The 13202-nt window shown below is 38.4% G+C and overlaps 1 protein-coding gene across 2 annotated transcripts in view; it reads right to left on the bottom strand.

Moving 5' to 3' along the window:
• Positions 1-6981, bottom strand: part of MTRF1 (mitochondrial translation release factor 1) — a 51421-nt gene extending 44440 nt beyond the window's left edge. The window contains exons 1-2 of one of the 2 annotated variants that reach the window (XM_007468608.1): positions 6240-6261; positions 3731-4159 (exon numbers count right to left, since the gene is read on the bottom strand). In XM_007468608.1, coding sequence (XP_007468670.1) covers positions 3731-4151 — 421 coding nt within the window. In that variant the 5' untranslated portion in view covers positions 4152-4159; positions 6240-6261. Of the gene's footprint in view, positions 1-3730; positions 4160-6239; positions 6262-6919 lie in introns of those variants that run through there. The other variant, XM_007468607.1, reaches the window with a different exon arrangement.
• Between the last annotated feature and the right edge of the window lie 6221 nt (positions 6982-13202).

Genomic DNA, 13202 nt, shown 5'->3' on the forward strand with positions numbered 1-13202 from the left:
ATTCCTGCTTTCAACATTTCACACTTACTTGGTGCTAAATACTCTGCCAGTTGCTGGGGACACAAGGATGAATAAAACATGGTTCAGGGCTAAAGTGGCTCAGTCTGGTGGGAAAGGTGGACACATTCACTTGATTACAATATGTGGTGTGGGAAGCGCCATCGAGGCCTTAAAGGGTGGTCTAACCCAGACTTCAACCCTTAAGGAAGGTTCCTAGATAAGGTGCCATCTGAACTCAATTCTAATTATGGATCACCTGTTGCAGAATTGTAATATCGCTACTGGCCTCACCTTGTGCACATAAGTCTCGGGTCAGAGGTACCAGAAAAACCTGCTGATCTGCAGTCATATAAAATTATTTTTGTGGCTTTTTATTATTTACTGAACTGTAAGATCCAATCTAGTTCAATTTCACTGTATCAAAAGATTCAAGAGGCTATTATACCTTATGTTTGGTGCTACAGGAAATAAAGATGAATAAGACACAGGCCCTGTACTTGAGGAACAGGGAAAGGGACTGAAGTTAAGACAATTACATAATGGATCAGAATATAAAACAGAGAAAGGCAATCATACTTGTTTTACAGAGGGGAGTGAAGCCAAAGGATGATATTCAAGCCATACTTTGTAAGCAGACTGAACTTTAAGAAGGTAAAATTGGTGGGTTAACAACATGAGCAAAGACATAGACATGGGATGGTCTGAGTATATTCAGGGAATGGCAGATTGTCTGTTTTGGTTGGAAGGGAGAATACACAAAGGGAATTAATATACTACACAGAGAGGTGGTGGTCACTCGGCAGAGACTATTAAATGCCAAGCCAAGCAATCTATATTTATAGGCAATGGGAGTTACTGGAAATTCAGAGCAGGAGAGAAATATGATTAAGGTTGTACTTAGGCTGGGAAAGCTTGGAGGTGAGACTACAAGTTAGGAATTTATTGTAATCATCTAGGACTGAGATATAATGAAAATATAAACCAGTGGAAAGAACAGAAGAGGACTCATGCAAGATACATTACAGAGGTAGACCCTATTGGACTTTGAATCATCGTGCAGTGGATAAGAGCAGAGGCTGTGGAGTCTCCTTGATTGGGTTCAAATTCCTGCTCCTCTCCTGACTGGCTAAGTGACCTTTGGCATTTTAACCTCTCAGTTTCTTCATCTATAAAGTGAGAATATTAATAATAATTCCTACCTTATAAGGTCACTGTGAACATTTCAAATGAGATATTTGCAAAATACTTACCTTAGTGCCTGGCACATACTAAGACTTAGTAAACGTAGCTATTATCACTATTATTATAAAATAGCAGAATTGTAGAAGAAACTTTAGAAGCAATCTACTAATACTTTAATCCAATCTACTAATATTACACATGATACAAACGTGGCTGAAAGAGGTTATGTCAATTTAATTTGGAAAGCATTTAGTAAGCTCCTATTATGTGCAAGCAACTTTCCCAAACTAATTAATTACAAATTTGAGTGGCATTATGCGAAAGAGTAAAAAATAATCCTCATTAAAAGAGGTGAGAGGGAATTCCCTGGCGGTCCAGTGGTTAGGACTCTGCAATTCCACTGCAGGGGGCACATGTTCGATCTCTGGTCAGGGAACTAAGATCCCGCATGCCTCATGGCCAAAAAGAAAGTGAGAGACTCACAGACCACTAATAGAAGGCAGAAAAAGGTAAGGCTTTGGACATCCAGGACTTTACAGGTATACCTGTGACTGGCCTCAAAGCTGCTTAACATCTCTAAGGCTTAATGAAACAGGATGGAGCACAAAAGAAAGTTTATAAATTAAACTAAAAGCCAATAGCAAGGGACTTTCCTGGTGGTCCAGTGGTTAAGACTCTGTGCTCCCAATGCAGGGGGCCTGGGTTCCATCACTGGTCATGAAACTAGATCCCGCATGCTGCAACTGAAGATGCAGTGTGCTGCAACTAAGACCCGGTGCAGCCAAATAAATAAATAAATAAATATTAAAAATAAAATGCAATAAAAGCCAATAGCAAAATTTGGATTGGGACTTCCCTGGTGGCGCAGTGGATAGGACTCCATGCTCCCAATGCAGGGGGCCCGGGTTCGATCCCTGGTCAGGGAACTAGATCCCACATGCATGCCGCAACTAAGAGTTTGCATGCTACAACTAAGCCCCAGTGCAACCAAATAAATAAATAAATAAATATTAAAAAAAAAAAAGAGGGCTCATGTCCTTTTAAAAAAAAAAATTTGGATAAATGTTGAATCCCAGGTTAGTCCATTATACTTTTCTCTCAACTTCTGTATATTTTGGAAATTTTTCATAAAAGAAAAAATGTTAAGGCAATAAAATATTAAGAGATACTAAAATTAAAAATTAACACCTCTCACATTATATATAAAATTAACTCAAATAGATCAATGACCTAAATATAAGGACTAAAAATAAAAAACCCTTGGAAGAAAACTCAGGTGTGAACCTTTGTGACCTTGGATTATGCAATAATTTCTTAGATATGTCACCAAAACACAAACAAGAGAAAAAAAAAGATAAACTGAACATCATCAAAATTAAAAACTGTGGTGCTTCAAGGGACAACCCACAGAATGGGAGAAAATTTTTGCAAATAATATATCTGATAAGGAACTAGTATCTGTAATATAGAGAACTCTTACAACTCAAAAATAAAAAGACAACTCAATTAAAAAATGGGCAAAGGATCTAAACAGTCATTTAACCAAAGGTGATATACAACAGCCAACAGGCACATAAAAAGACACTCAACACCATTAATCAGGGAAATGCAAGTCAAAACCACGGTAAGATACCACTTCACACACACTAGGAAGGCTAGAATCGAAAGGGCGGATCACAAGGGTTGGAGAGGATGTAGAAACACCAGAACGCTCATATACTGAGGATGGAATGTAAAATGGTTCAGCCACTTTGGAAAACCAGTCTGGCAGTTCCTCAAAAGGTTAAACATGGAGTTACCACACAACTTAGCAATATATGTCTACACAAAAACTTGTACACAAATGTTCATAACAGCATTGTTCATAACCAAAAAAGTGGAAAAACTCAATAACCAACAACTGATGAATGGATAAATAAAATGTGGTATATCTATACAATGGGACATAATTCAGCAATAAAAAGAAATGAAGTACAGAAACATGCTACAACATAAATGAACCTTAAACATATGCTAAGTGAAAGAAGCCAGTCACATAGGGTAACATATTGTATGATTCCATTTATATAAAATGCCTGAAATAAGTAACTGTATAGAGACAGAAAGTAGATTAGTGGTTGTCTAGGGCTGGCAGGGATGGGGGGGATTGGCATGAGATGGCTAAAGGATGCAGTGTTTCTTTTTGGGGTGATGAAATGATACCCATACCATATAAGCCCTCTGATGGGGTAGGAATTGTATTTTTGTGTCCCTGGTATGTAGCGCATAGGACAGTGCCCAATAAAGATCTATTAATAAATTAAAGCTTCTGAAAAGGTCAATATTTAGTCTCCCAGACCCTAAGTGCTTCTTGGCAAGTACCACAAGGACCTCGGTCTCTTAGTAGTTGCTCTTTAGTAGCTGAAATACTTCAAACACCCAGAGTACAGAGTCCTGTCCTTTCCAAGTGCAGGGCTTACTATGTGCAGGCTTTTTAAAAGACTGTGTTCAATATACCTTTAACTTAGAAAATCAATTCTGTACTTGTACACACACATCTTTTACCTACTTTTACACATTGATTCTAATTCTTCAATGGCTTGTTCAGCCTCCTGAATTTCTTTGTAAATGACTGCAAGCGGTGCCAGCTCAGCATGCCGTTGATTCAAGGACCTCCGGTCCCTTTCACTCACAGAGGTATGCTGCAAACAATGATCAAGTGTTCGGTACTCCTTACTCAGGTCCTCCATATATTTCTGTAGTGCTTTATGCTTCCAGAGCATCCTGGTATCTTGATGACAATATCTCCTGGACCAATTCTCACTTAACAGACAATGGAGAATGTGATTCCTGTTTTGTCTAAAAACCCACAGCCTTGTGTCAAGAGGTATCTGTGTAAGTTGATGAGAATGGAGATGGACATGGCACTGGTGGTGACCATTATTAAGACACGGATGTCTAAAAAGCCAAACAAACAGGTGACGATTCATTTCAGCATCTGAAACAAAATAAACACAGTCTGAGAAATATCAGCTCCACAGATATAAAAGCTGAAGGAGCCTCAAGAAATCTTGCTCAGTTCACTGCCTCAGCCAGCTCCAAATACAGTCCCTAAATTCAATAACCCACAAAAAGAAAACGAATCTTCAAATCTGTGAATATAACAAAATAAATGAAGGTAGTGCTGTTTTCTACCCATTCAACATATATAATTAACTAAGGCAAATGAGTAGGAGTGTAACTAATAAATATATCAATAGAATATGTTAAATCAGCTATTTTCTAGAAAGTACCCAGAATCTAAAATTGAGTGTGTGAATAAGCTCTTGACAAGTATGAAATAATCATGCAAACTTTAGGTGGTTCATATATTAACAGATCTTTAAAGTTTGAAGGAAACACCACTTCCTTGTCTAATTCTTAGGTATCCAGATGCCCAAGGAAGTCAAGTAACTTAATCATGATTATTCATTCTGCCAGATAGAGGCAGAGCTGAGGTGAATGCAGCTTGCCTGTTCAGACTTCAGTGCTTTTCATTCCCAACTATGCAATCATTCTTCGAAGGGGCTTCCCTTTTAGCTGAGATCCTAAAGGACGGAAAATTTATATATTAACAGACTAAGAAAGTAGCAAGTTTGGTAAAAAAAAAAAAGACAATGATGATAATTATATTAAATGAAAAAAGCAGAATCAAAACAATATAATCTCAATTAGGTTTTCAAATTTGTCTACAGTATATGGACTACATGGGTTTATGGGGACATAACTGCATCATAAGTTGAGGAAGAGCTTTATTTTGAAAAAAGAAAACTAAAAACATACCAAAACGTTAGTAAGATGATCTCTAGTTGTGGGATTATGGATTCCTTTTGCTTCCTTTTTTTTCCTACTTCTTCGTGTTTTCCAAGTTTCCTATACATTTAGCACATACTACTTTTACAATCAGAAAGAAAAATTACTTTAAAAAATTACATGTAAGGTGAAATTAGTTATGTACAATAATTATCTGTTCTTCCTTCTAACGGAGATAATCAAAAGAGCTAACAAATGTACACAATGGTTTTACTGAGTAAGAAAGAGAAGATAAAGTGTTCTAAGAAAAATACTTTGCCCCTAAAATCCTGAGGTTCAAAGTTGAAATAAGGGTCAAAATTGATCAGAATCAACCTTTATTGTCTCGTGTTCCTACTAAGTTAGGTATATTCATATATTAGCTCATTTGATCATTGTAAGTCTGCTAACTTGGATATTGTTATCTCCTAGGAAATAAAATATTCAGAATAGTCTCTAAAATATTCACAGTTTGCAGGGTTGTACTAAGGAAATTTAACATACTGAATCACATTGAGAAAAGGACTGCGGGAAGCATGCACAAAGGCACAGTAGCCACAAATGTTACAGTCCTCCAGCAGGAGTTACTGCGTGTCTTCCCATTGAGACAAGCTGGGACCTGGGACCCTTTGCTGCAGTGCTGCAATGCTTGCACCTGGACAAATGTTTCCTCAAGCAACAAAATACAAAGAAACGAATAGGGGCTAAAAATAACTGTGTGCATGCAGCAGTTGGGGCAAATTCTAGACAACTAGATAAAAGGAGACCAAAAAGCCCAAGTGGCACCTCTGAAGAGCTGGCAGCAAAAGCAGGGGGTGGGGAGCAAAAGCAGGGTACTGTGCATGCCCCCTGCACACAACGCAGCCAAGGGGATGGGCAGACCACTTAAGCCACCCCTCTGCTGGATCCCTGGACACAACCCTACCCTCACCCCATGTAAGGAACCTGCTCACTCCCCTCTGCTGCAGCAGGGGCCACAATACAGCCTTGCCTGAATTTCTTGTCTGGCCTCTGATCAATATCTATTGATTAAGGAGGCCAAGAACCCTGGTCTATAACAACATCTAGTCACAGAAAAGTGTGTCCATTTGAAAAGGGACATAACAAAAAAATTGGCAAAAAGATTTTTGTCACAACACCTCTAGCTAAATTTCCATTTTAGAAATAGTAGAAAAAGTAACTCTCAAGGTCATGAACCTCAACGTTAAGCAAATCCCAAGACGTTTACCTTCTAGGTTTATCTATACCTGCGAATACCAAGCCTTCTCCATCACCCCCCCACAGTAACAGGATTAAAATGATACTCTAGGGGCTTTCCTGGTGACGCAGTCGTTTAAGAGTCCGCATGCCAAGGCAGGGAACATGGATTCAAGCCCTGGTCCGGGAAGATCCCACATGCCACGGATAAACTAAGCCTGTGCCACAACTGCTGAGCCTGCGCTCTAGGGCCCGTGAGCCACAACTGCTGAGCCCTCATGCCACAACTACTGAAGCCTGCGCGCCTGGAGCCGTGATCTGCCACGAGAGAAGCCACCGCAATGAGAAGCCCGCGCACCGCAACGAAGAGTAGCCCCCGCTCGCTGCAACGAGAGAAAGCCCGTGCGAAGCAACGAAGACCCAACGCAGCCAAAAATAAATAAATAAAATAAATAAAAATTAAAAATAAAATGATACTCTAGGAACAACTCTCAGTCTTGGCAAGTCAGAAGTGACACTAAGCCGGCACAAGAGCATCACGTGTAAGACACACTAACTCGGTATACGGAGTGATCCCATAGGGAGACACCATGGGAAAAAAAAAAAAAAAAGCTGGAGAAGGAAAACAGACTTTTAAGACCAGAAAAGAGAAGTGAACTGTGAGCACGTTAAAAAAAAAAAAAAAAAAAAAAAAAAAAAAAAAGACAGAAAGGACGTTAGGTTTCCTTACGGAGGTCTGAACCTTCTGTGGTCCACTACTTTTCAGCCCGACAGTCACCGGATCACTTTCACTGCCGGGTTCACCCCTTCCGGTTTAGAGCTTGATCCCGCCTCTTCCGTCTCGACTCTTCTCCAGAAGAGTAGTCCTTGCGTGTGCCTAACAATAAGCTAACAGAGGAAACAAAAGAGAAAAATGGAGAAGCGAGAAAAATTCCCACGAGGGAGATGACCAGGCGACTTACTCATCCGGATTCTGAGCCCACGGTGGAGGTTGCGATGGAAGGGGGAAGGGAGGTGCAGGGGCATTGGTGCCACAGTGTTCAACGAACCACAACTCCCAAGAGCTCCCCACCTGGGAATCTTGGGAGTTGTAGTTTATTTCGGACGAACGCCCAGCCTCCAACCCCCTAGGCCAAAGGTGGAGCTTTGGTTTTCACAGTTTCAGGCAAGCCCAAAAGGGAGATTCTCTACAGTTCTGATTAAGAGATCAAGATATACAAGAATTTTCTTGTATATAGAACCACTAGAGGAGAGATTCCTGATTTTTTTAAATGAGGATCCCTTTTCATCATTCAAAAATTTTCAGGATTCTGCATGTTAATACTTGTACTTTCAGCTTCCATTGCCTGAGAAGATACCTAATGACTAATTGAGACTATAAAGTTGTATTTTTTTAAATCATAAGGAGGATCCAAAATATGAGAGACTATATATAGCCACAACTTAGTGAATTTATAGCTGTTGTATACATAAACACAATTTGGGGGCTCAATTTAAGTTTGTAGCTTGTAAACCATCAATTAACTAAAGCATTAAAAATCCTAAATAATAAACAATTCCAGGAAAATGCAAATATATTGCCTTACTTTGAATATTCAAGTAGGATACACATTTACATTCGTGATCACATTTACAAGTCATTTGACCTCTGTGCCTTAGTATTTCTTCCTGAAAAGCAGAGGCAACAAGAATTCCACATTACCAACTTCACAAGATATTTTCTTAGTTTATGACCACATATATAAAAAGGAGAATTAGGCATAAATATAAATATCTAACATGTATTGCCTATTTCAAGGTATCTACTTATACCAACTACATATTAGATACTACTCTAAATGGCTTAAGCCTATTTATTAATTTAATCTTTACAACAACCCTAAAATACCCATTTTGCAGAAGAGAAAACTGAGGCACAGAGAGTTTAAGTAACTTGTCCAAGGTAAAAGAACTAGTAAGTGATAGAGCTGAGATTCAATGAAGACAATCTGTCTTAATGATCTATGGCTCCTAAGCTCTGATACTGCCTCCCTCCTCCAGAAAAAAGAAAAGAAAACATTCAGTCTTTCATGCAGTAAACACTGAGCACCAGTTATGTGTTAATCACTATTCTAGACATGAGACTTCAGCAATGAACAGAAAAGACAAAAATCTTTGCTCTCACGAATACCAAAGTACCCACATAAATCATTCTCCTAAATTATCCAACAAAATCTTTTAATTCTTTATTTTGATGTATATATAAAACTTCCTTCTTAAAAAATAAGCTTTAGTGCCATGGACTAATCCCTCCCAAATTCAGTATGTTGAAGCTAACCCCCAGTATGACCCCACTGGAAATAGGGCCTTTAAGGTGATTAAGGTTAAATGAGGCCATATAGAGGGAACCCTAATCTGATAGGACTAGTGCCCTTACAGGAAGAGACCAGAGAGCTTGTGTAGTCTCTTTCTGCCCCTTCTTTCCCTCAACAAGTGAAAAGAGGTCAGGGGGTGAGCACACAGCAAGATAACAGCCACCTACAAGCCAAGAGAAGAGGCCTCAGAATGAAACCTACCTTGCCAGCACCTTGATCTTTCCAACATCCAAAACTGTGACAAATAAATTTCTGTTGTTTAAGCCACTCAGTATGGTACTTTGTTATGGCAGCCCAAGCAAAGACATTTACATATGTAAACATTTATTGAGATATACATGAAACGTTATACACTTTATGAATGTTATTTCTAAATTTAAAGAAAATCCCTAAAGACTATAAATATTGCTTCCTCCTCCATATTTTTTTAAAGAAATGTGGTTATAATTATATTTATTAATATGCAAAGATGTCCACAATATATTATTAAGTGAAAGAGAATGTTTAAAAAACTCATCAAACTATTTCACTTAAAAAACGTATGTGGGGGCTTCCCTGGTGGCGCAGTGATTGAGAGTTCGCCTGCGGATGCAGGGGATGCGGGTTCGTGCCCCGGTCCGGGAAGATCCCACATACTGCGGAGCGGCTGGGCCGGTGAGCCGTGGCCGCTGAGCCTGCGCGTCCGGAGCCTGTGCTCCGCAACGGGAGAGGCCACAACAGTGAGAGGCCCGTGTACCACACACACACACAAAAAAAAGTATGTGGGACTTCCCTGGTGGTGCAGTGATTAAGAATCCACCTGCCAATGCAGGGGACACGGGTTGGAGCCCTGGTCCGGGAAGATTGCACAGAGCAGCTAAGCTCACAAGCCACATCTACTGAGCCCTCATGCCACAACTACTGAAGCCCACGTGCCTAGAGCCCGTGCTCCGCAACAAGAGAAGCCACTGCAATGAGAAGCCCACGCAGGGCAAGGAAGAGTAGCCCCTGCACACTACAACTAGAGAAAGCCCGCGTGCAACGACGAAGACCCAATGCAGCCAAAAATAAATAATTAATTAACTGATTTTTTTTAAAAAGTATATGATGCATATTTAAAAGTCTGGAAGAGGGAATTCCCTGGTGGTCCAGTGGTTAGGACTTGGTGCTTTCACTGCTGTGGCCTGGGTTCAATCCCTGGTCAGGGAACTAAGATCCTACAAGCCGTGCAGTGCAGCCAAAAAAAAAAAAAAGAAGAAAAATCTGGTGGAATTATAGGTAATCTCTATTTTCCTTTTCATAGTACTATGAATTTCTTGAAATTTTGTGATGGGTATTGTAAACAAGAAAGCTATAAAAGAAAAAAGACATTCTTTCATGTTTGATTGAAAAGCCTTATGGAAGTTATTATTCTCAAATTGTTCTATGAAGTTAAACAACTTCTATTTGCAAGAAGTCTGATATATTACAGAATAAAAGTTTCCAGAAATAGTAATAAAAGAGGTTGATTCAGTGGGGGAAAAAGAATTAGCATTTTGATTAAATTAGAAACAAGCACTACCATGTCTGAAATATTTCTCACAATAAAGTCAACTATGAATACTTTCTTTGTTGAATGAATTTGTAATGGGCACTGACGATTTGGTATCTCTTTGTCAGAAACTAAATGACCTGTGTCCCCCTCCTCCAACTTGGAGCATGCTAACACAACAAAATACGTGGGGTCATTTTTCATCTCCATTTAGAGCAAATCAGTCCCAAACCCAAAGGGGTAGGGGATGGGGATTTTCACTTAACTTCCTCTCAGAGACCTCCGGATTCTTTTAAAGATTCTGAGGACACTCGCATCTAGAGTACTAACAAGAGGTCGATTTGTGTCCTTCAGCAGAGATTTCACATCAGTAAACTGTCTGCTTAGGGCTTACCCCAAGAGAGGCAGAGCACCAGACTTTCCTCAGCCCTGGACATTCTTTGGGGAGCTAGACAAGGGTGAGTGTAGAGACTGTTCCAGGCTAAGTTGAAACTTCGGTCCTATCTGGGAAATTTTCAGTGGCACTGAAAGCAACATAAAATCTCAGCACACAAGCCATAACACATTGTTTTTTAGCACACTGTGAAGATGCACCTGGCTTTCTGATTCCCGGGAGTTTGGCTCTTGACCACATCTTGAGACATTTCACAATGGGAAGACTGGCAATGGCTTGGGATTTTAATCAGATATATTTTACTATAGACAAAGTGAAAGCAGGTAGCAATTTAATACAAAATTCAAGCTCTCAGTATGGTGGAAAAGTAGAAAAACAGAGTTTATTTTATTTGTATTCTTACAAACTATTTTTCCCGAGAGAAGCGAAATACAAAGAATGAAAAAAGAGCATTTCTTATTTTCACATGTTCACACTGCTTCTCAAATTTTTCGGAGCTTGAAAAAATAAAGCTAACAAACACGCCACCTGCTGGCATTATTGAAACTAGATCGCAAGTTATTTTCAGAGTCAAGAGGTGTTCAAGGGGTCTTGAAATGTCAACTTACGATGTATTTCTTTTACTCTAATAATAATAATGAAAGGGTAGATCCTGCAAACTCATCTTTTACCCCATAAACTGGTATTAGCCTAGGTTGAGGTCAGCTTTGTTAACAAGCTCATTTAGTGTTGTCTCCTACAACTTCTTGGTAATTTCATCTCTTCCATTTTTCATCCTAAATTTCAGGCTAAATATTTTTCTTAAATTATTTCCTTCAGTTTTGAATTATACATTTTCAAATTTTCATTTCAATGAGTTTAGTTTTTCCATCTTTTTCTACTAACAGTAGTCTTCAAATACCCTTTATAAGCATTAAAGTACTTTCCAACTTAGATACAAATCTTCCCTTGAGGAATACAATGTAATCTATACTCTGTGTGTGTGTAGATATATATCTTTTTTATTTTTTGCCTTTTTATTATGAAAAATTTCAAACATGTTCAAAAATAGAACAGTAAAATGACCCCTGTACACTCATCATGAATTCTCAACATTATCAACTTAGTGTTTCACCTTCCCTCCTCCCTCTCTCTTCTCATCCTCACTGGATTAATTTGAAGCAAATACAAGACATCGTAACTCTTCGTCTGTAAATATTTTTGTATACATCTCCAGAAGATAAAGACTTTTAAAATATATGATCACCTCTAAAAATTAAAAATAGCTTCTTAATATTATCAAATATCTAGTCAGTATTTAAATTTCCCCGATTGTGCCAGATCTTTTGTCTTTTTCTTTTTTGGTGGGGGGAGGCAGTTTACTTGTTCATATCAAGATTCAAATAAGGTCCATACATTGCAATTTGTTGCTATATATAATACTTGGTTTGTTTTAATCTACAGGTTCTCCCCTCTTTTTAATTTTTTTTATTTGCAATGTATTCGTTGAAGAGACCAGATCCTTTGCCTTGAGGAGTTTCACACAGTCTAGATTTTTCTAGACTTACGTTGTGGTGTTTATCATGTTCCTTTGTTTCCTGTATTTCCTATAAACTAGTCTGGAAGCTTGAACAGAGTCATATTTACTTTTTATTTTTTCAAAACTAATTCATAGGTGGGTTAGATACTTACAAAGGAAGATGCAAAATATTTAGTTGTGTCTTTTAAAAATACTAGAAGCTCTTGATTGCCTAGATCCATTATTCCATTAGAAGTTGCAAAATGGTGATATTTTATCATTCTGACTTCACTTACTTATTTATTTATTTGGTTGTGCCGGGACTTAGTCGCGGCTCGCAGCCTCCTTAGTTGCGGCATGCGAACTCTTAGTTGCGGCACGCATGTGGGATCTGGTTCCCTGACCAAGGATCAAACCTGGGCTCCCTGCATTGGGAGCGTGGAGTCAACCACTGCACTGCGAGGGAAGTCCTCTGACTTCATTTATTATTTGGAATCTCTATAAAGAGAAACTTTTCCTCATCAACTATTTGTTGCCCTTGCTTTGAAATTTTTAAAAGAAAAAATTAAAACTTTGCCAAAGTGGAGAGGTGATCAAATTCAAAATTTTGCTTTCTGAACAATTTCCAGGATTCCCAAATTCTATTTCAATCTTATCTTTTTTTTTTACTTTAGTAGTACGGCAATTCTCTGCAATTCTCAAATCCCAAAAGCTCTGAAAAACCTTGTTTTCAATGCAAATATCAGAAAAATCTCTGAAAACTGAAGGGTTTTTGGTAACTTATTTGATGGCCAAATCTGCCCTAACCCAAACCCAGTTTGGCAGGCATACCAACTGAGACTGAAGTGAGGTGATTTATATCTGTATTTATCCCACTTGGAATAAATATTCATATTTTTTACTGAAGAAATATTTATTCATGGGGGGGAGGGATACACTAGGAATTTAGGATTAACATGTACACACTACTATATATAAAATAGATAACCTATATATAAAATAGATTTCCTGTGCTATTGTATAGCACAGGAAACTATATTCAATATTTTCTAATAACCTACAAGGGAAAAGAATCTGAAAAAGAATATATATGTCTGAATCACTTTGCTGTACACCTGAAACTAACAACATTGTAAATCAACTATACTTCAATAAAAAATTAAATTTAATTTGATTTACTTTAAAAAAGAAATATTTGTTTGTTAGATTACAGGCTGCTGCTCCAGATCCTGCTGTAAGGGTTATAAAGTACGGTTT

The sequence above is a fragment of the Lipotes vexillifer genome, unplaced genomic scaffold, assembly GCF_000442215.2.
Source record: "Lipotes vexillifer unplaced genomic scaffold, Lipotes_vexillifer_v1.1 scaffold479, whole genome shotgun sequence".
Classification (NCBI taxonomy): Eukaryota; Metazoa; Chordata; class Mammalia; order Artiodactyla; family Lipotidae; genus Lipotes; species Lipotes vexillifer.